The following is a 20,956-nucleotide window of genomic DNA, read 5'->3' as shown; positions in this document are numbered from 1 at the left end:
TTGGACTGCCAGCCACCTCCGCATCTCACCCCAGACATCCCAGCCGGGCGCACGGGGTTCTGCTGCTCCCCTGGCCAGTGCCCACAGGGAAGCAGGGTTATTCTTTGTGATAAATAACCCACTTTAAAAGGGTCTTTGATCTCTCAGCTCATTTTCTGTTCTGCTGGCAGCTCCTTGCGTGTCCTGTGGTGGGCAAGCAAAGTTCTACAGGCCAAAGCCACATCCTGGGGTTGTTGCTGGGCTGCAGCCTTCCTGCTGCCCATGGATAGCTTTACCCTGCCGGATGGTCCTGAGCCGGGGATGGGGTCAGTTATGGTCTGAAGAGTTTAATGGGCAGAGGGCCACGGGAGAGGGGCTGAGCTTGGCGCGGAGAGGGCTGGCTTTGCGGTGCGTGCGCGGTGGCTGCCGGCCCTGCTGCTGTCGGGAGGGTGACGCGGCCGGCTCCGCTGCCGGTGCCCCGGTCGCTCGCGGGTGAAGGGGAGGTTTGTAGCGGGCCGCGTGTGCACGGCGTGGTTAACGCGCTGAGGACAGCTCCCCGTGGCTCCGGAGGGCTGCGGCTCAGCCGGAGCCGGTGCCGGGTGTTGTTTGGTGTTGATTTCGCTTTCGGTCCGGGCAGGGGTTTCTCGCTGCAGTCGTTCGGGAGCTGTGCGCTGAGGAGGAGCCGCCCGTGTCCCGGCGGTGAGGAGCTGGTGCTTGTCCTCCAAGTGAGAATGAGTAAGCCCATCAAGTGTTGCAGCCGGAACTGGCCGCGGCTGCCTGCCCCGTGGAGCTCACCTGGGGAGGATGAGGAGGCTCCTTTGGGGGTTTCCTGCTTCAGGACCTCGTCTGTTGCCTTCTGGCTGCGGGAGCTTCGCTGCTGCCCTGTGTGTTAAAGGTCTGATGGAGGGAGCACGTTTCCCTCCATGACATGAGGAGCTGGGGGCTTGTCTTGCTCCTGGCCAGCTGCTCCCTCCTCCTGCTGTGGCTGCAATGCGCTGTCCTGTTAGTGAGACAGTTCTTTGCTGGTTTAGAGTCTTAGGCTCAGCACAGACTGCACCGTGTAGGTGTGCCAGGCATCTCAGGCTCTTGTCTCGGGCTGCAAGACTGTGTCTGGAGAGTGGTGAAGTTGGAGCAGAAGCCAGTGCCTTGTGTGGCAAGGCTGAGCCAGACACTGGGCACCCTTCGGGGCAGAAGGGACATGGGTTGGGTGCACGTGGAGGGCTCCTAGGGTGCCTGCAGCCTGGCTAAGCTGTGCCTTGGAGAGGAAGAGTAAGGTTTGCCTGCTGGGAAGCAGCTCCAGGCTGGTGCCACGGGATGCAGGACGTGTTTCATGCTTCCCTGATGCTGCAGCACTTATGCTACATCCTTTTATTGTTTCTCCATGGCATCCGCATTGATGGCTTGGTCACGTAATCGCGTTACTTAAAAACACCCTCATGTTCAGCTGCTTTTATCCCCAGGATATCACAGAACCACCTCCTTTGGAGCTCTGCAGAGGGAAGCCTTGTAGGTGCTTTGCTGCTCTTTGCTTACAAACAACCCTGTTGATTTTGCCTGAAGTGCCCACTGTGCTCTGCCTAAGGAAGGGATGTGTTATCTGTCTGCAGAGACCAGGCGGTGCTCTGGGCTTGCTCCTCACTCCTGCCTGGGAGCAATCCAGCTTGGGAGCTCTGGCTGGACTAGAGGAGGCTCCGTGCCCATTGTAGTCTATGTGAAACACTCTTTTAGGTGCACGTTTGTGACCTTATGGTGCCTGTCTGTGTGCTGTCATGCTACCAATGGTAGTAACATTAGCGTGGCGGCATATGTAGATAGCTGAAGTACATCTCTTTCTCTCCAGCGAGGGCTGGATGAGTAGATCACTGTTAAAAGCAGCAGCCTCACCTCCCTGTACAGAGAGCGTGTGCACATGTGCGAGTCATGCGATAATCTGTGTGTGTGTGAGGCACATCCTGCTGCAAGTGCATTTGTGGGATATTAAGTGTACAGAAGCTATAAGCAGGAGGAACACAAGCTCGTAACACAAAGCACACCTCACCTGATGCTGATGGGAAGGGCAGTGGCTGCCCAGGAGAAGCCCAGGATGGGGAGCTCGAGTGAATTGTGCAGCCTCAGGTAAGGGCCAAGTGCTGCAGTTGGGTTTCCAGGCTCTCCTCTTGTGCTGGACCTGGCTGGTGGTGCCCCTGCCACGAGGGTGTTGGGCTGGAGCAGGGATTGTTCCCAGTGGATGTTGCCTGTGCTTCAGCAGGAAGGGGTTAAGCCGAAGTTGGTGTTTATGTAACCAAAGAGGGAACTCCCAGAGATGAGTCCTTGGCTATCTCATGTGTTGATGCATCAGAAGGGTTTAAAGAAAGCCCAGCTTGTTGCTTGCTTGCACTGTAATTACGTCGCTGGAATCCTGTGCTTCAGAGTTTCCCTGGCTGCCTGTTGCGGGGGGGAGGCAGGAAGGAATTTGCTTTCCCTGATGATTGACTTGCCCTTTGGAAGCCTGTTTTGACCCTGAGAAGATGGAGACTGTCCGCAGCTAGATGTGGGAGGTAAGCAAGGTGTGCTGGGCTCCCTTCTAGCGCTACAGCCTCGGCAGTGCTGCTTGAACCTTGCTCACAGAGTGGGATTAAGCTAATGGTCAGGTTGGGCTGAGGAAGGAGGCTCTGGGGTGGGTCTGTAGGGGCTGCTGGAGGCGGTCCTGCCGCCTCCCACCTTGTGAAGCACAAGCTTGGCAGATTCCTATTTCATGAGGTGCCTTCTGAGGGCACGGGGGTGCCCCAGCCCCTTGTGCTGTGCCAGCACCTTGGGATTCTTCCTTCTTCTTTGGTCAGAGAAACTCTGTGCCTGGTTTTGGGTGAACTTCTTGCTTGGGGAAGAAGCCTGAATGAGTCCGTGCGATTCCAAGAAGTCTCTGAGTCAGGGCTCCTCTGTTCCTGGAGAAGGTTTCCCTTCCTGGAAGGGCTCACGCAGCGGTGCCTGGGTTGTGCTGGTGGCTCTGAGTCATCTCATGGGCTCTCTGTGTTACTGTTCTCTTACAGAACAGTTTAAACTTCCAGCACTCTGTTCCTGTGCAGTCTCCCTCAGGTGCCCTGTGCCCGGCTGCAGCCGCTCCTCCTTCCACTTGCTCGGGATCTGCCTGGCAAACATTCCCTGTCATCCCCCAGCCGGTGACTCCTCCGCAGGCCGGGCTGATCCCAGCTCCGCCTGTTCTCTGGGAAGCTTTTCCAATGGGAATGGAGCCTCTGATGACTCGGCTCTGAGCTGTCCCGAGCCGGCTTTGCCTGGAGAAGGCGTGTGGCAACACTCTGGGATTGCCGCTTCTCGCAGCGATACCGACCTGCGTGTTCCCGTGCTGGGAAGCTGGACCACGCTCATCTAATGGCAGTGAGCATGTAGGTTTTTAGGTCACAGCCAGCAGGTCTTGTGAGCAGGAACGTGCTGGGAGCCGGGCTGAAGGTGAACTTTGATTCAGCACCACTGATAATCCTGCCTCGTGTGTTGTTTGCATTGTAACAGGTGCAGCCTGATACGGCTAAATAATGGATCGTTTTAGCTTTATTCTTGCACTAGCTGAGGCCTGCACTGGCTGAGAGGAGAGAGGACAGGGAGAGTGGAACAGAAACCTTTGGATCAGGTCTCCCACTGCCTCCCTCCCTTGCAGAGATGAGCTCGCTTGTAGCAGTGGGGTCGGGCACCTTTGGGGTTGCCAGTCATCCCACTAGAAGTGTAGATACCAACCACCACGTTTCACCCTCTCGTGGAGGCTGTATCAGCTGCTCCAGTGCCTTAACTCGTTTCTGTGTTCTGAGTAATGCTGTGAACGCCCCAAAGGTGCTTGCTTTTTCCTGCTCCAGCTATTAGCTGCGGCTGCTGGGCTGCGGGACCTGCTTGCTCTTTAAGCTGAGATGAAAAGGTCCCTTTCCTCTGCTCTTTTCAGTCTTTGTTTTGCTGGGCGCTGGAATGTCATGCAGTAATTTGGGAATGAGACCATTTCCTTAAGCGATGTAATTTAAAGACATCTTGGTTTCCAATCGGTTTGATTAATAAGTGTATTAAAGTCAGAGCTAGCACAGTAAGACGCTTCAGACACTTCTCCGGTGAGATGGTTGGTGTGTTGTGTGTGTAACATTGAAGGTAAGCAATGAATTTTAGTGCTAGATTTGTCACTCCATTATCTCTATGAGAGAGCATTTTTGTTACAGATGGGGGGACAGGGAGCAGGGCTCCCATGACCGGTGCATGTCCAGATGGCTTCAATACACACTGCTCATGGCACAGGACCCAGCTCAACGGGTCCTGCTCAGGGCTGATGCTTCTGCTCACAGCTGCAGAGGGGGATCCTCCATCATTGCTGTTCTTGTTCTAAGATTTGCCTTAAGCCCAGCTTCAAAATACTGTTCCTAGTGGCCATCCTGTGCTTCGAGGCTGGTGACTTGTTCTGCAGGAGGCTGAGCCAGGGAAGCCTGTGCCTTTTTAACCAATCTCCTTGCTCTGCCTGGGGTTACACAATGTGCAGAAAAGGGAACAGTCTTCCTGCTTTTTCACAGCAGCTGCCCTGGTTTGCTTCCCTCTGGGACCTTCCTTCTATCCAGCCATCCTTCATTCCAGTCTCAAGAGGATCCTGAAGTGCTCGTTGAAACCCTCTGGGTGCTGCTGAGGGCCCCTGAGGCTTCTGTGGGGCTCTGCCACCCTTGTGATGCAGCAGGAGCCACGTAGGCAGCAGGGAGATGGGGTTGACAGTGCTGTGAGTGGCATGGGATTGTCTTTAATAGCTGAGTACTTGTTTGTGTTGGTGCTTTTCTTGCTCTTACAAGTATTGTGTGAGGCAGCTGGGATGTTTCACTCGGTGGATGCCCTTTAAGGGACTGGGACACCTCCACTCACTCTCAGTGCCAAGACAACTCATTCTGAAAGCACTGGATAGCTGTTAAGGGCTGCCAGCAGCAGAGGCTGGGAGCGTTGTTCATCAAAACATAGGTGGGCTCAGTACTTTAACTCAGGAAGACCTTTGGCAGCTCCCCCACAACCAGGTGATGGTACTGTTTGCTTTGGGGTAGTGTTGGGAATGCAGTCCCCATGCCCCAAATGTTCCCTGTGCTTTTGACAGTTGATCTAACTGGATACAGGGTGAAGAAAAGCAGCTTGGTTTAACGAAGGGTTAAACTGAGCATTTGGTAGAGGTGGTGTAGATTCAGTTCTAGGGTGTCTTGATTGAAATCCTGAATTTCTCCTTTTCGATGGGGCCAGATGGAACTCCTGAGCAGCACTGAATTTAAGTAGAATTAGTTTGATTTATCTTTTTGAGGCCAAATATAAATTGTGAAGAGGAATTAACTTGCAGCAGGGATTTGATAAGAATAAAATCCAATGTATTATTCTCTGCCATTTGCAGAAATCCTTCTGTTCAAGTCCAGACTCTAAGCATTAGCTCTTACTGTGATTAAAAATTGCTTCCAGTGGTGAAGGTTCTGCTGTGGCACTGTTGCTAACCTGGCTCTATTGAAGTTACTGTTAAAACCAGGCAAGCAAGTACCATGTGGTGGAGGTTAAAAAGGAGAACGTGTTTGTTTCTGCTCTGTTGCTGATGCTCTCACATCACAAAATGCCTTTGGAGATCACTGACGCTGTATTTGTCTTGCTGCGCAGGGCCGTGCGTCTGTGACTCTTCAGGGTCTGAACCTCAAGAGCCCTTTTACTCTCTCATGTGATATTGGGAGCTTCAGGCCTTTCCTAAGCCCAAATAAACACAGATGGCTCAAGCTGAGGAGTTTTGGTGCATCCCACGTTATCGTAATCAAGAATAATCCAGAACCGCGGCATCAAGTGTATCTCGTTTCGCATTACAGAGTCCTGGACCTTCCGACCATCCAGCCTTCTCCAAGGTGATGACTCCAGTCTCCTGAGACGTTGGAAAACCTAGTTTGGAAGAAGAATAAAGATACAGTTGATGCTGAACTACGTGAGTGCTCCGATTATTTTGTTTACGATAACGCCGTTTGCACCAGGGATCCCGATCCAGCTCGGATTGCACAAGGGTCATTACCTCAGAGCTGCTGTGCAGTGGGGTTTCTCCAGCGGAGATGTTACTCATACGTTTCCAGCAGGGATGATGCTGGTGATGTTGCAAGGAGTGGAGGTTTCTATAAGGCATAATCAAATATGAGGTCAGGGATGCGGAATGAACAGAACAAGGAGCATGTGGGGCTCAGGACTTTGTTCTGTTCAGCTGGCTGGGCCTGGCAGTGCTCCTCTGTCAGTGGAAGCTTGTAGTGCAGAGATGCCAAGTCTGCTGCAAGACTTCTCACCTTATCTGTTGCTATCTCTGATCTGGGTGACAGGTACTAGATGAATTAATGCAATGAGATCACGCTTGTGTCCACAGAAAGGGTGGGACTGCCAGAGGGTGAACTTCATTCAAAGCACAGTGATTTATCAGTCTCTTACATGGTGAAACACTGGGACTCTTAAGTGTAACCCCAAAATATTTTCCCTGTCTGCTGTAGTAACCTGTAAGGGAAGACTCCTGGGGCTTGGCTTTGACTTGCTCGGAGTAAGGAAATGGATCTGTGTGCAGTTCCTCCTCTCCCCCCCCACTCCCAATAGAAATCCCTTGGAACAGTTGGAGCAGCAGCATTTAGTGGCTAGAGCTATGTGAGTCTTTGAAACCCTCTTCCAAGAGATAAAGGTGAAGAGGAGGTGTATTGGGAGCAAAAGTTGAGTTTGATGGAGCTGGTTGATGCAGTGTGTGGAGGCCAGGCTGGCAGGTTTTATCCTGCTAAACTGAAACAAGACTTTCCTTTGGGGAAAAGGTGCAGTAGTCAAAGGCTTGAATTAGTTCATAGGTATTGGTTCTGCAATGCCACCACAAACTCTAGATTTCCAAGCAGCAGAAAATGCATGTTGGAAATCAGGTTTTCTGCCATAAGTAGGAGCGAGTCAGGCTTGTACTTGTTTGCATTGAATTGTAGTGATGTGTGGACCTTGGATACTTGGATGCAAATCATGAGATTCACATTCAGTAGGTTAAATTGTTCTTTGCATGGAGTGGTGGTGCGAGGGAGCACATGTATTGGCACCGCGGTGTTTCCTTCCGTTGGAATATTCATTGAAGGCAGGTAATAGTCTGCATTGGTTCCTGCACGTGGGGACTGAAGGGATAGTTTTGGATGCTGGATTCCAAGTTTCAGCTGTGTTGGATGAGGGTAGATGGAGATGTGATAGAAAGGTTAGAGCCTAAAGAGGGATAAATAGAGAGGGGGCACTTATTTTAAGACTCGGCTTACATTTGTGGGCAAATCCCTGTTAAATGAACTCAATCTCACAGTAAGTGGCATTTTTGTCTTCTGCCACCTTGCTGGAAAAGGTGAAAGGTGTTCTCTTTAGGGTCAGTTTTGTGTATTCTTGGCTGTTTGAGGAACAGATTTGAGCTTCAGTTACTCGATGAGCTGGTGGTGGTGCCTGGTGGGCAGTCTTCCATGAATGAACCCCCAAAAGCCGATAGGCTGAATCAGAAGCAGGCATCCACACAGAAGGATAACTTGGGCATTTTCTTCCAGAGATTTTTTGGAATATGTTAATTTGCAAACTTGTTTTTGCTGTAAAACAAGCTTCAATTATGTTGACTTGTTCCCACTATGTGTCTGAAACAAGTGTTGTAGGAGACGTTGCTTTGAATAATGAGGCTGATTTATACCTTCCAAAATGCATTAAGCCTCCAGCCCACAACTGGTCTATCAGTAATGAGCCATAGCTTTTTTGTAGAAACACAAGTAGGCAGAGACACGAGTGCGTCAGGAGGTGAAAGCCTTCCAGTGCAACATAAGGGGTAGTGGAAGAAACTAACTCGGTTGCTCATCAGATGTGATCTTCTTTCTCTTCCAAGAGCCAAGGATGAAGCGACGAGCATCAGACAGAGGAGCTGGGGAAACATCCACTAAGGCAAAAGCTCTTTGTACAGGGATTTCTGGAAATAATGCCAAGAGAGCGGGCCCTTTTATACTAGGTAAGCAGGGAGGGGAGGTGGTTCGTCAGTGTAGCTACTGATTGCAAGGCTGATGATAAAGGCACTATAAAACGAGGCAAAGCAGACGCAGAATGTAGCATCTTAGAGTACAGTTCCCTTGATGGAGAAGAGCAGCAGCCCTTGGAGCTTCTGCAGCTCTGGTCAGGCTGAGATCTGTAATATGAATACCACAGGGCAGGCATGGCTTTAAACTTTGTCAGTAAATTCATTGAGGGAGCTTTTTGATTAGAGCTCCAGGGAGATGTTTGACCCTGCTTGCCTGCAATGTGCTGTCAGATCAGCATGTGGGCGTCTTAATAATGCTCTGGTGGTCCTTATAAGTGGTGTGTGCCAAGGCCAGGCCACTCTGCTAGCCTTTAAGAGCTGCTAGAAGAAGTTGTATAAACTGTGAAAACCCTGATGGACTTCACAATGGAAACCAATGGATAATCAACTGGAAGCTGATTGATCTAGACTGAAAAGTGTTAACCTGAAGTTGGGATAATCTACGCCCCGTGCAGAGGTGGCAGTTGGGTTCAGAGGTGTGGTAACAGCAGTTGCCATGGGTGTTGCTGGTAAATGGGGAAGCCTTATGGTTCAGGCATGCAGAAATTTGAATTTCTGAAAGCAGCTCTGCCCTGTGTGGGCTCTGTTTCAGTGTTTCTCCAGTGAACAAATGAAACCTTGTGCAAAAAGCTCTGAGTTCAGTTTCTTTTCTTCAGACAGTGATTTGTGGAAATGTGCTTAATCTCTGGGGAAAGAAAAAGGAACTTAAAGTAACCTAAAGTGCGTGACACTTGCCTACTGATGTAACCCTGAATTAGTCATTGCTGCTTAAAGGAAAACAAGTCTGTTTTTGCTTTGTGCTGTTAGGTCCACGTTTAGGTAACTCCCCTGTGCCAAGTATTGTTCAGTGTTTGGCAAGAAAGGATGGGACAGATGACTTTTATCAGCTGAAGGTAAGCAAACGGGGGGGTGCCAGACCTTTTGGGCTCTTCAGCTTCTTCAGCAGGAGCACTTGCAGTGGTGTGTGGTATAGGCTGCACCAGGGTGCTGTCAGAAACGGCTGCAGTTCTGCCAAGCTTAGATCTGGTGTCAAGATTAGCCCTGAGGTGAGGCCTCTGTGGCTGCTGTGCTGCTCTCCTCTGATCTGCTCCACTGGCCTGAAGTGGGAGTGACTCCAATGGGGAGTAAAAATCACCTGGGATATTTGCAAAGAGCATCTGCACTGCTTCTCTGTGTTAAATCATAGAATCATGGAACGGGATGGGTTGGCAGGGACCTTAGATCATCTAGTGCCAGCCCCTCAAATCGAGCTCGTGCTGTGCATTCTGCACAGATGTTAGTTCAGACATTGTGCGGCCAGTATGCGAACATGAGAGCAATTGCATCAGCTGTTAAACACATGGGAATACCTAAAATGAGAGTGGTTTGGGGGCATTTGGGTTTTTCTGGGAACTGTAAAGGTCTTTTCCCTTTTCCTGAAGATTCTCACTTTAGAAGAAAGGGGTGATAAAGGAATAGAAACCCAGGAGGAGCGACAGGGGAAGATGCTGCTGCACACGGAGTATTCTCTCCTTTCCCTGCTCCATAACCAGGAAGGAGTGGTTCATCACCATGGGCTCTTTCAGGTACAGCTGGTCACCATCCACGTTGGGGGAATGCCAGTGATTGCTTTAGGCTTGAGTTGCTTTTGTTTAATGTACAGTTCGTGCTGACCCCATTCTTGCGTGTAAAGAATTACCAGCGCACACTGAGGTTAACCACTGCTGCTTCAAACAAGTGGGTGGAAGGGGCTTTTGAGAGTTAAATGGGATGTAACAGGGTTTGGGATTTGGGAAATGTGAGGGCATTTAAAGATGGGGCAGATGCTCAGGAGCATCCCCTTCAAAGAGGACAATAGCTGCTTCACTGGCAAATTAATCTGTGCCCACAGAGCACCCTTTGGAACTCAGTTTGTGCTTTTTTGTACTGGCTTATGATGACTTGGAAGAGGGGACAAACTGCCAAGAAACTGTTTCATCAAGTTAAACTAGTCAGTGTGCCCATCAGGGTGTTGTGTGAGTGAATTGTGTTGCTGATAATACCTTCAGAGCTGTTTATGGATGCGATGGGCTGCTAGGGGTTACTGGTTTGGATGTTGGTGTTGCCGTGTGTCCTGGGTTCAGCAGTAGCAGTCATGTGCTTGCTGTTTAAATCTTATCGACACACTTTTCACTTGAGGTCATCTGTACCATAACTTTAATAAGCCAAATGTCCAACTCTGCTGTGTCCTGCTTCATGTTATGGAAGAACTGCTAATTCCTGTCTTTAAGATTCCTGTTCTCATTACTAACATGTTGGATCCCTGGTATTCAGAGTGTGCACCAATATACAGTTATTCTAGGTCTTATCAAAAGCTCTCTGTGTGTATAAACAGTATCATTGCTGACAGAAGCTAGCCAGAGTTTCTCTGTCTGTTTTAAGCAGAGATCATGTATCTTCTCTTTGAAATCCCAACTCGGGCAAAGATCTAGCACTATGATTGCATTTGCTTGTTTTGAGATCACCACGTAGTTACTGATTCTCCAGTGCTCTGTATGTAAGTACATAATCCCAGAGAGCTTCCCTGAACTATTGCTCATGTGTTTGCCTCACTTAGGACCGAGCTTGTGAAATCATAGAAGATCTAGAAGCAAACAGAATGGTCAGGAAAATGAAGAAGCGCATTTGTCTCGTGTTAGACTGTCTCTGTGCCCATGATTTCAGTGACAAAACAGCAGATCTGATCAATCTGCAGCATTATGTCATTAAAGAGAAGAGACTCAGTGAGCGGGAGACGGTAGTGATATTTTATGATGTGGTACGAGTGGTAGAAGCATTACATAAGGTAAGGTCTTTGTTACCCCTTGTGCTTTCCCACCTTAGTATAATAGACGTTGTAAAACTTCCTGGTGTGGGCAGTGGTGAGGTTACAGGGGATGGATGTTTCAGCTGTTTCCCTCTAAGAGTGTTCTGCGTAAAGACCTCATGCCCCAAGCCATAAAAGAGCGTTCCCTTCCCCTCCCTTCAAGTTGCTGGATGATAATACAGCATGTGTTGACAGTGGAGAGGGGCCAGCTGGACTAAATGCAGAGCGGGTGACCTACAGTGCTGTTAACCTCAGAAAGGGGTCGTCAACGAGAAGAGCAGAGGCTAATCAAATGCAGGAAGCACTTCAAGCTATTTCCTTTTGAAGCAAAATAAATCATAATGGAAGAATTGATTTCTGAGGGCAGAATGAGATCAATGAACTAGAAACTACTGTAGCAAAAACAGGCTCTGCTGCTGTTTGACTCCTTACCCTCCGAGAAGGGACACCCATCCTTCCTTGGCAGAGCGGTGAAGCACGTGTCGTCTGAGGGAATGCTCATGGTATTGCTCTTACTGAGCCTGGACACTTCAGTTCCAGGTCTCTTGGTTGCAGTCAAGTCTGTCCTTGCGTTCAGAGCAGCAGATTTGCTTGTTCTGTTGGTCCAAGCAGAATCCAAAAGGAAGTGCACAAAGCACCTGGGATGCAGCCTGACTTGGAACCTTGATGGGGGTTATTTCTGAGAGTGAAGATGACATGATTTCAAAGGATACTGAGTGCTTTTGTCAGGTATTGAATTTGTACTTCTCTAACAAATATGGGTTTGCTCATGTTGTGCTGTTACGTATTTTACAGAAAAATATTGTGCACAGAGACTTGAAACTAGGAAACATGGTGCTAAACAAAAGGTAAGTCTGCAGAGCTGGCAGTTGCCCTGTGCTACTTTTGTTTCTTACAAACACAAAGGCAGCACTTGAGTGCTCGCATGTGAAAGGTGAGGGAAAGGGAAGCAAGCTGAAATCCAGGTCAGTGTTACAGGAGCTCATCTCCAAAACTGAATTGAGCCCAACCAGGATAGTTCGCTCTTCCAGCGAGCTTAGTGACCCCGTGTCAGCACTTCTTTGAGGATTCTAGCTTCTGAAAACTAAACTTTATGCAGAAATCTGCAAGAGAGATTTTATCCTTATGAAAACAAATCAGAATGTGGTAAGTGGTTCTGTTCCCAGAGTTCACTTTCCATCATGCTAAAGGAATTCCCACCGCTGCAGCCTGTACTATAATCACAGCAGTGTTCGATCTTTGACTCTTGCACTGCTGTGTTTTTGCTAGCAGGAAAATATTTACTTATCTAAACAAAAGTGCTTCTGTCCCGTCTGTATTTGTGCTTGAAATAGCTTCCTTGTTCCTAGTAGTGGGTTCCATGCACGCCCCAGTTTCTAACGCACTGGTGTCCTGGATGCTGCGCAGGCACAGGAGGGAGCAGCCCAGTGGGGCAGGAGTTTAACATGAGTGAGAGGTGTGGTGGTAGCAGATGCTTTGCTCGGTGGCTCCTTGGAATTTTTTACTTCTCTTGGGTTATGCAGTGATTTAGTTGGCAAGTCCCATTTCAGATACTCCGCTGTGTCCTTCAGTATTACATTACTGCCTAAATATTTTGCACTAACTTTAGGAATGAGTGGAATTCGTTGTCTTTTCACCCTGTCTGGGTTTGTGGAACGACTGAAAAGCTGGAAGGCTGTAGGTCTGCAGCCTTCCAGAGTCTGTACAAAGCATGCAGGTTCACTGTGCTCACAGCCTGCTTCTTTCTTCTTTCTACTGCTGTTTGAAAGCAAACATTTTATCTACTGAGAGTGAACTTCTTGGTTCCACACACACACACGCACACAGAGCATCTAATGCTTCTCAGGGCCACCTGTAACTAGTTTTGTTCCTGTAGAGCTGCTTTAAGGTACATTTGTTATCTGCTGCTTGCTGCTTTGATTCTCCTTGCTAGGCAGAGGCAGACAAAAGAGGTTTCCCTTCTTTTCTAGGCAAAGGGTGCAGTGGAGCATCCATCCCACTGAGAGCTGCACACAGGGCCCTCGCTACCAGGAAGGGGGAGGGATTCGAAGCTTTGTAAACACACTTTCAAAGTCATTCTCTTATTATTGCGTACTGTATTTTGGCTTTTTACTAGCAAGACCATCAGCTCTGGTGAGGAAAACTGTAGCCTCTACAGCAGTGAGTCATAAGAAAGGGTGGGTGAGGCGTAAGAATAGATCACCATGGAGAGGACCAGCCATTTGGGCTGATCAGAAGTGTTTGTTCTGTTCCAGCCGTGCTCACAACAGAGGCAGGTCTTTCCCCTTGGTGGGGGAGGAAGGTAGCTACAGATCACTGCAACATCCAAACCAGGCCAGTTACACCCTGGGCTAATGAAAGTCCCTCATTGTCACCCACAGGATAGGGATGTGAAAGCCTCGCAGGTTTTGCCATTAGCCACTTGGATGGTTACAGATTAGCTCAAATTTCAGTGGCTAAATACAACCAAACAGCCCTGAACGTTTTGGTGTCCTTTAGAACACTGTCTTTTAAATCCTGCAGGTTGTTATTCAGCCAGGGAAGTCTCTTGACAGTTGAAGCTAACACTTCTTAAACACAAGTCTGTCTTAATAATCAGCTCTCCCCTGCCAGCCCACACTTGGTGTCTGGTAGACTTGCTGGAAATACTTCTTGGTTATTGTGACTGGATTTAATTCATTCTCTCAGGCTCTAGTTGTGTTATTCAACTTCTGAAGAGTCTAGAAATCTTCCAGACAGTGTTTTGCTACCGAGTCCTTTCAGCTGTACATAAAAACCCAAATTATCTGAGTGACATGGAAGATGTAATAGTAGTTTTGTAATGAGCTCACGTTGATTAACTGGTGCTGGCAGTACCTTAGGGAAGCAGGGGTATCTTAATAGAGATGTTGTGTGTACCTGCAGTTCTCACCTTTTCTGTAGGAGGTTTTTTGGGTGTTGATGAGACTTTCTCTGTTCTGCATACTTGGGTGTGAAGAACGGTCCTGCAGATCAGGTAAAACAGCCACCACAGTCCTGCTGCGGGACTGTTGGGTAACAGAAGTGGTTGTGCTCTATCTGATCAGAGGTCCTGTAGCTCATCTGCTGGTGACACATCAGCAAAGGATGTGTGGAGGCCAGGCTTGGGTAGTCCTTTAGGGGATTTTCCCTCGGCTCCCGGAAGGCGTTGTGTGGAGAAGATGCTTTTAGAGGTGGCTGGTAAGCATAGGAGAGAAACAGCAGTTAAAGTTCTCCTTTAACACTCTTGCCCTGCAGTGGTCAGCAAGCACACAAGTGCAGGTCCTGGTGCTGGGGTTGCCTGCAGGGTAGTGTGGAGGCTGCCCAAAGGGCAGTTGCATGGCTGCAAGGTGAACAAGTTACAGGAGCACCCTGTGCTTACAGCCACATGCCACTCAGATTGGATGTAGACATTGTCTGTAGCTGTAGAAGAGATTCTTATTCCCCCTTGCAGGCCATGTGGATCAGTGTGGAATCCCTCCCCTTTGGGATGGAGTTGATCTTGCAGCTCCCCTTGCCTTTTCCCAGGGCTTCAAGCTTCCTCAGAAGCCCCATAGGCACACTCCTCTGTGCAGTTTGGCTTGTGCAGGATGCTCCTTGTTCACTGATGCTTTCTGATTCTCCACAGGACTCATCGAATAACCATAACAAACTTCTGTCTCGGGAAGCACCTGGTGAGTGAGGATGACCTGCTGAAGGACCAGCGAGGGAGCCCTGCCTACATCAGCCCAGACGTGCTCAGTGGTAGGCAATGCCCTCAGCCCCACACTTCACACTCGTTTCACTTATTTGTGACTCTTGACAATAAAAAACCCTAGTTCTGTTCCCATACGTAACCTGCCTCCTGTGAGAGCCTCTTAATTGGGGTCCAGTTATGAGACTTGCTCTGTTTTTCCAACTGGGAAAATATACGGAGGGAAGGAGCGAGTGCAACTTCTTTCTTAAGGCTAGTCTGAGCTTCAAAGCTAATGAGAAGCTCCCTGCCTGCTCCTAAGCCTGACTGCAGACAAGATGTTCTATTTCCCACGTCTCAGTCTTGTTCCTGAGGCTTTGCTTAAGCTGCAAGGTAAATCCCTGGGCCTAAGAGGCATTCGGTCCAAATCCCACCACAATGTCAGCTTATTTCAGGCCTTACACTAAGAGGAGCAGTTGCTGCAGCTGCTGCTTGTTCCCAGAGGGAACTATTGACCCAATGGAAAGGAGTCACTTAAAGGGATGATGACACCAGGCCAACCCAGCAGCTCTGTTTGGGCTGTGTCTTGTCTCCAGCAGTCTGGGCTATGTCTTGTCTCCAGCAGATGCCTTAAGCAGGAGTCTGGCAAAGAACAGCTTTCCCTAATGTCCTCCCACCTTTTAACTGGTGCAGGGGACTTTCAGAAACAGATGTGGTTCCTTGTCTGTTAATTGCTTCAGGAGGTTTCTTTTGCATGAGCTTTAAGGCTTTAAGGTCTGCTAGTGTAATAGCTCTTGTGCTGATAGTAGCTGAGTGGTGGTGCTGTTTGTCAGTGTAGTGACTGAGGGGAAGTTTCTTCTCATCCAGGTGAGCTGGACTAGTGTTGAAGGGTGTATTTACAGCTGGGGCTGTGCCTATAAAGCATCTCTGTACACTTCAGTTATGGTGCATTGTCTCATATTGTTCAGATAAAATTCCCTTTGGATGAAGCTGGACCACACATTGCAGTCCAAAATCGCCTCCAATGCATCCCACCAAGGGTTATCCATCCCAAGTGCCGAGCTTGTGTTTGGATGATGCCTGAAACTCTGGACAGTAGCTTATCAGCATCAACTGCTTTCTGGACAAGCAGTGCATTGGGCAGCACCCACTGGTGTGCATAGAGTGTGAAAGCCCTTACCAGTGAAGTGAAAGAATCCTTGCCAGTGCATTTATCTATGCAAGGATGACATCTGGAATACTGAAAACCCTCTGAAGACTTGAGCTGTTCATTTCTGGTATCCCAGGCTCTTGTAGTTCAGAATTGCCCTCGGAGGGAGGTAGTCCTGAAATCTCCACACCCAGTGGACTCCCCTCTGTAAGTTTGTTGTCAGGTTTACAGGCAGCAGCACCAAACATTGCTGAGCTCTTCCGTCCTCATCTGCCAGGCAGGTCTGAAGCTGCTTCCCTCCTGGGCAGGACCGAGCCAGGAAGGGAGCAGAGGCAGGCGGGGAGGTGGAACATGTGCTTTTTGCAGGCCTTTCCTGTTCTGCAGGATATCCTGAGGCCCCTCTAAGCAGATGGATGACATGAGCCAACTGCTCCACAGGAGCTTGGAGCACTTGCAGCTCATGTGGCTGGTGTCTGGTAAAGGCTGCTCCTTCCTGCTCATCCAGGGTACTCTTCTGTCCTGGACTTCGTCCCTTCCATCCCCCCTGCCAGCACAGCTTGCCTGCAATCACCCACTTTGTTCTCACAGCTCTCCTGTTGGTGGATTGGCTGGCCTGTCTGTGGGCCATGAAGCACAAGGAACTGAGCAGGCTCTTTGCTGACTTCTCTCACAGCTGAGGCTGTTCAAGACCCTGCATGGTACAGCCTTAGTTACAGGACTGCATCCTGCTCCAGCACCACCTGGCCTGAGGATCTGTGCAGCCAGATCCTCTGCTCTTGCAAACATTGTTCCAGAATGGCTCAGTCTGCAGATCTCCTCCAAGCACTGAGGGAAGAGTTAACTTGAGGACATTCCAGGCTTCACCACCACCTTCAGACTCTGAAACCCTCTGTTTCTATTGCTAATGCTTCTGTGCAAGAGGAAGCTAAAACGCCTGAAGAATTAATCATTGTTTGAAGTCTCCAAGAGAATCTGTCTCCTGCTAAGAGATGGTTTGCATTCTGTGGCTGCTGAAATGTTACAGCAGGAAAAGCTGGAGGAGGAGGGAGAGGTGCCTTTTTTTGAGCATATAAAGCAAAGAATAATTAGTACAAATAACAAATGCTGCAGCAGTGACTCACTGCGTGAGTCAGAGGAAGTCATTCCCTCAGTCCTGTGCTGTGGCACAGCACTGGAGTTCAGTTTCTGACCCTTGTGCATGCTGCCATTCGCTGGCTTGCGGTGTGATTGAAGGGGTTTTAAACCAGTGTTTCCATTGAGTGAACCCCAGGGTGTGCTGGGGCTGCAGCAGCTTTTGGGAATGCCTCTGGAGGAGGCAGCTTCCTGCACTCTCCATGGCTCCACAGCAGGCTCCAGTGGCCACTTGCTGGATCCATCCCAGAGGCAGTCTCACCTCGATGGGCTCAATCAGGGGGTCTCAGTCTGCACTTCACACCAGCCTCCCGTGCAGTGATGCTGGCATTCGTCTTGGACTGCTCTTCACCAGAAGTCCACTTGTCCTTGGGCTTTCTTTCCTGCCTTGCCTTGCCTTGTACTCGCTGCCTCTTAAACTCCCTTCTCCTTGGACCCAGACTCTCATCAGGATGCATCTGTGGAGCCTCAGGGGCTCCTGGCAGTGACAGTCTGCAGGGATGGTGAGGGGGAGTGAAGTGGGAATTCCTCTGTGTACTGTGCCGGCTCCGATTACTTGAAGCTCTTGGATACAGCAGGAATAGCCCTGCTCTGTCTGGAAAGGGAAAAGAGACCCGTGTGGAGATGAACAATTTGCTGTTTCCCAAAGGATGCACCTTTGGAAGAGTTTCTTGGTGTGTTGTAATAGGAGTTCTTGAGCGTTTTGGTGAATGCTTAGAGAAAAGGACCACGAGAGGTCACTTGAGAGCCTTTACTGGTGGTGGAGGGCCTCAGATGTGAGCAGCGTTGTAAAGCCTCTTGCTCTGTGTCTCCTTGCTCCCTGCAGGACGGCCATACCGTGGAAAACCCAGCGACATGTGGGCTTTGGGAGTGGTGCTCTTCACCATGCTCTATGGCCAGTTCCCCTTCTACGACAGCATACCTCAGGAGCTCTTCCGCAAAATCAAGGCTGCCGAGTACAACATCCCTGAGTGAGTACAGCCTGGCCCGGGGAGCCCTTCCCCTGGTCCCCGTGCAGGAGGTGCTCTGGGCCTGACTGGGACAGCCAGAGCTGGTGGGGGCTTCGCTCAAACCCCTGAGGGTCACAGCAGTGATGAGAACAGACTGCATGCAGTAGACACCAAGGAGCCTGGGACATCTCATGCAATGGTGAGGAAGGCTCTGTGTGGTGCAGGGAGAGGGAATCAACCTCCTGGTTAATCCTGGGATCCGTTGGTCAGAGTGCTGGAGGCTCTTTTAGCTGTGCTCTCAGCTCCTGCTGCCTCTGCCCCTGTGGGGCACTCAGGCTCCTCATGGGTTCTGTCTTGCAGGGACGGACGGGTCTCAGAAAACACTGTGTGCTTGATCCGAAAGCTGCTGGTCTTGGATCCGCAGCAGCGTCTGACAGCTTCTGAAGTGCTGGATTCCCTCAGCTCCATCATAGCATCGTGGTATGTGCTAGAGCAGGGAGGCAGGAACATGGTGTCTCTGGCCACAGGCTGTGTTATTGCAGCTGTGGCCAGCAGACTGCTGCCAAGCAGGACACCAGAGGAGAGGCTGTGAGAACTGCAAAGGAAGCCTTTAGATCTTGTGTCTCAACCACTGGTGTCCGGAGTGGCCTGTACAAATGCTTGCCACTGTGACCAAGGCTGGAGTCTGTAAAGCAGTAGCACTACGGAGAAGTGCTGGGATACAGGAGGGCTTTTGGTGCTGGGCCCCCCTTGTGCTCCCCAGATCTGATGTTTTAAAGGAAGTGTAATGGTCGGGGATAACTTCCATGTAGAAACAGATGCAGCCAAATGCACACACTTCCTGCAAGTAATTAGTACTGTCTTCTCTGCTAAGTAAAAGCAAGCATGAGGTATGCAGAGTGGAAGAGCAGGAGATGCCATTACAGGTGGGAACACTACACGTGCAGCAGGGGATGCTTTTGAGGGTAAATCTGACTGCAGAACTGGCACGGACCAACCAGGATGGGATTCCAGTAGCACGCTCCAGCATAAATCGATCCTGGTGGTGTTTGCTTGGTGCAGTACTCCCTTGTCAGCCCTGTGACCTCCTGTCTGTGCTGCACAGCATGCCCAGGCAAAGTTCTTGCGCTGCCTGTTGAGTCAGCAAGTGAAGTCTGTGATTTTTGGAGCTGTGGCTGGTTTCTCTCCTACCTATGCAAGACTTAGAATTCCACATCCTGTTTAAAACAAAGCAGTAAAGGGGAGTGGGGGGCAGTTCTGGGGTTTGGAATACGATTTTCTTCCAGGGAAACTGAATTTTGGATAGCACCCTTCAGTAGCAGTAGCTGGTGTGGCAGCCAGGCGGGGCTGTGCCACACTGGTGTCCGGCTATGGGGCAGCCAGGAGGGATTGCCCTGGCTGGGGTGTTGGGTTCCATACTCCAAATCCCTGACACTGTGCTCTCCCCCCAGGCAGTCAATGTCCTCGCTGAGCGGCCCTTTGCAAGTGGTGCCAGACATCGACGACCAAGTGGCTAACCCAGAGAACCCTCAAGAGGTGGGTTTTCCTCTTTCCCTTTCCGTGGCAGTGCTTTTCCGTGCCACTGTGCCAAGTCTGTCTGTAATGGAAAGAGATGGCAGCACCGTGTGGCCCGTGAGCTGTGGTGAGGGGGTGAGGACCCAGCTGTGACTGCTGCTCTGTGAGGCAGCTGAGTCCAGCACCACCTTGTGCAGTGGAAGGAAAGGCTCATGGTGCTGGGGCCAGGAGTCACATCCGTGCTGCCTGGCAGCGAGCTCGCTGGCACCAGAGCTGGTTGAGGGGCAGTTTGCTCCTCTCCAAGCAGCACTCACTTCCTCACACGCAGCTGAGAGCTCAAATGTGCAGGGAGAGCTGGGAAGAGGCAGCAGGGTTGGCTCAGGCTCCCTGCTGAGCTCCGAGATGGGAGCAAACATCCTGCTTTCCTGCCAGCATGTTTTCTGCTGGAAGTGACAGCTCTGGTGACCTCAGTGCCTGGGGACAGCCTTGGAGGAGCTTTTGCCTCTGATGCTGCAGGGTTGTCATCAGCAGTCCCTCCGCTGGGCTCGGGGGGATGCGAGCACTGGGGTCAGGCAGCTGCAGCCTCTGAACGGCCGGCAGGGTTGGGATGAGCTGTTCCCAAACCTCTGCTCCTGGTGGCACCAGTGACTGTGGGTGAGGCACCGGGGCCTGCTCTTGCATTGACTCCAGTTGTCCCGTGGTGGCTCAGGGCCATCGGAGGGGAGTCGTGGGCCCGTTGCCGTGGCTCTGACCGTGGCTCTCCGGCAGGTGAAGGTGACGGAGGAGTGCTCGCAGTACGAGTTCGAGAACTACATGAGGCAGCAGCTGCTCTTGGCTGAGGAGAAGAACACGTTGCACGAGGCCAAGAGCTTCCTCCAGAAGCGGCAGTTTGGGAACATCCCCCCAGTGCGACGCCTGGGCCACGATGCTCAGCCCATGAACCCTTTGGACGCAGCGATCCTGGCCCAGAGGTACCTTCGGAAGTAGCTCCCCGCCCGTCCGAGAGCACAAGCACCATCCTGCAGTCTGCCTTTCATGTCGCCTACTACAGCTCAACAGCAATACCCGTGTCCCGTGATGGAGAGTAATGTAGCAATTCTTCTGAGCTCTGTTCAGGGACACGCACTCACACTCACTCTGGAGGGAGAAGACTTTTGGGCAAAGCTAGTTTTGGAAGCAGCAACCTCTTGGCATCTTCTGGAATCTTGTTTTTTTAAATCGAAGCCTAGATGACTAATCTGCTTTTAATCATGACTGTAATCTACCTCTCTTGTCTTTTTAACCATGCTGTTCTCTGGATCGAGCAAAGCCTGGGGGAAAGGAGAAGACGCCCGAGGGTGAAGCTGGTTTGCCGGCCCAAGTCGTGGCTGCGCGGCTCGTTGGCGTTCGCTCCGTATGGTTTGAATAAGCTTAGATTTACCGGGGTTTCTCGAGAGGCAGAACTCCTTGGAACCTCCCCCTCCCCTTCGTCTGCATCAAATCTCTCTCCTGTCCCCAACGTGCCACCTGCCTTGGCCGTGTTGTCTCACCCTGCACCACGCCAAGGCCTTCGTGTTCCCTGGTGTCACCAGGGCTGCCTCGGGCACGAGGCAAAGATCGGCTCTTGTCCTCAGTTCAGAGGTTCCCCAGGACTTGGCCGGCCGTGGCCCCTTTCCCCCCTTTCACTGATTCTTTAGTTTCG

The 20,956-nt window shown here is 50.5% G+C and overlaps 1 protein-coding gene across 1 annotated transcript; it reads left to right on the top strand.

The window, feature by feature from the left end:
- The first annotated feature begins 5,115 nt into the window (after positions 1-5,115).
- STK40 (serine/threonine kinase 40) lies at positions 5,116-20,529 on the top strand. Its single transcript, XM_057403503.1, has 11 exons — positions 5,116-5,926; positions 7,850-7,969; positions 8,843-8,928; positions 9,457-9,600; positions 10,611-10,838; positions 11,655-11,707; positions 14,485-14,600; positions 17,637-17,781; positions 18,121-18,240; positions 19,212-19,296; positions 20,044-20,529. Exons 2-11 carry the CDS (start codon positions 7,858-7,860, stop codon positions 20,260-20,262), a joined length of 1,308 nt encoding a protein of 435 aa, XP_057259486.1. The 5' UTR covers positions 5,116-5,926; positions 7,850-7,857; the 3' UTR covers positions 20,263-20,529.
- The last annotated feature ends 427 nt before the right edge of the window (positions 20,530-20,956 follow it).

Source organism: Pezoporus wallicus, unplaced genomic scaffold (assembly GCF_028554395.1).
Source record: "Pezoporus wallicus isolate ANWC-B61680 ecotype Strahan unplaced genomic scaffold, APGP_CSIRO_Pwel_v1 contig_8232, whole genome shotgun sequence".
NCBI classification, from domain to species: Eukaryota; Metazoa; Chordata; class Aves; order Psittaciformes; family Psittacidae; genus Pezoporus; species Pezoporus wallicus.
Note: the sequence above shows the minus strand (reverse complement) of the source record. Positions and strands in the feature narration are given on the sequence as shown.

What these genes read in the sequence shown, in the direction of transcription:
- STK40 (XM_057403503.1), top strand. Translation starts at nt 7,858, where the DNA reads ATGAAGCGACGAGCATCAGACAGAGGAGCTGGGGAAACATCCACTAAG. An exon ending in AACATGGTGCTAAACAAAAG is followed by an intron (nt 11,708 to 14,484) that starts GTAAGTCTGCAG and finishes GATTCTCCACAG; the next exon opens with GACTCATCGAATAACCATAA. An exon ending in GCCGAGTACAACATCCCTGA is followed by an intron (nt 17,782 to 18,120) that starts GTGAGTACAGCC and finishes TCTGTCTTGCAG; the next exon opens with GGACGGACGGGTCTCAGAAA.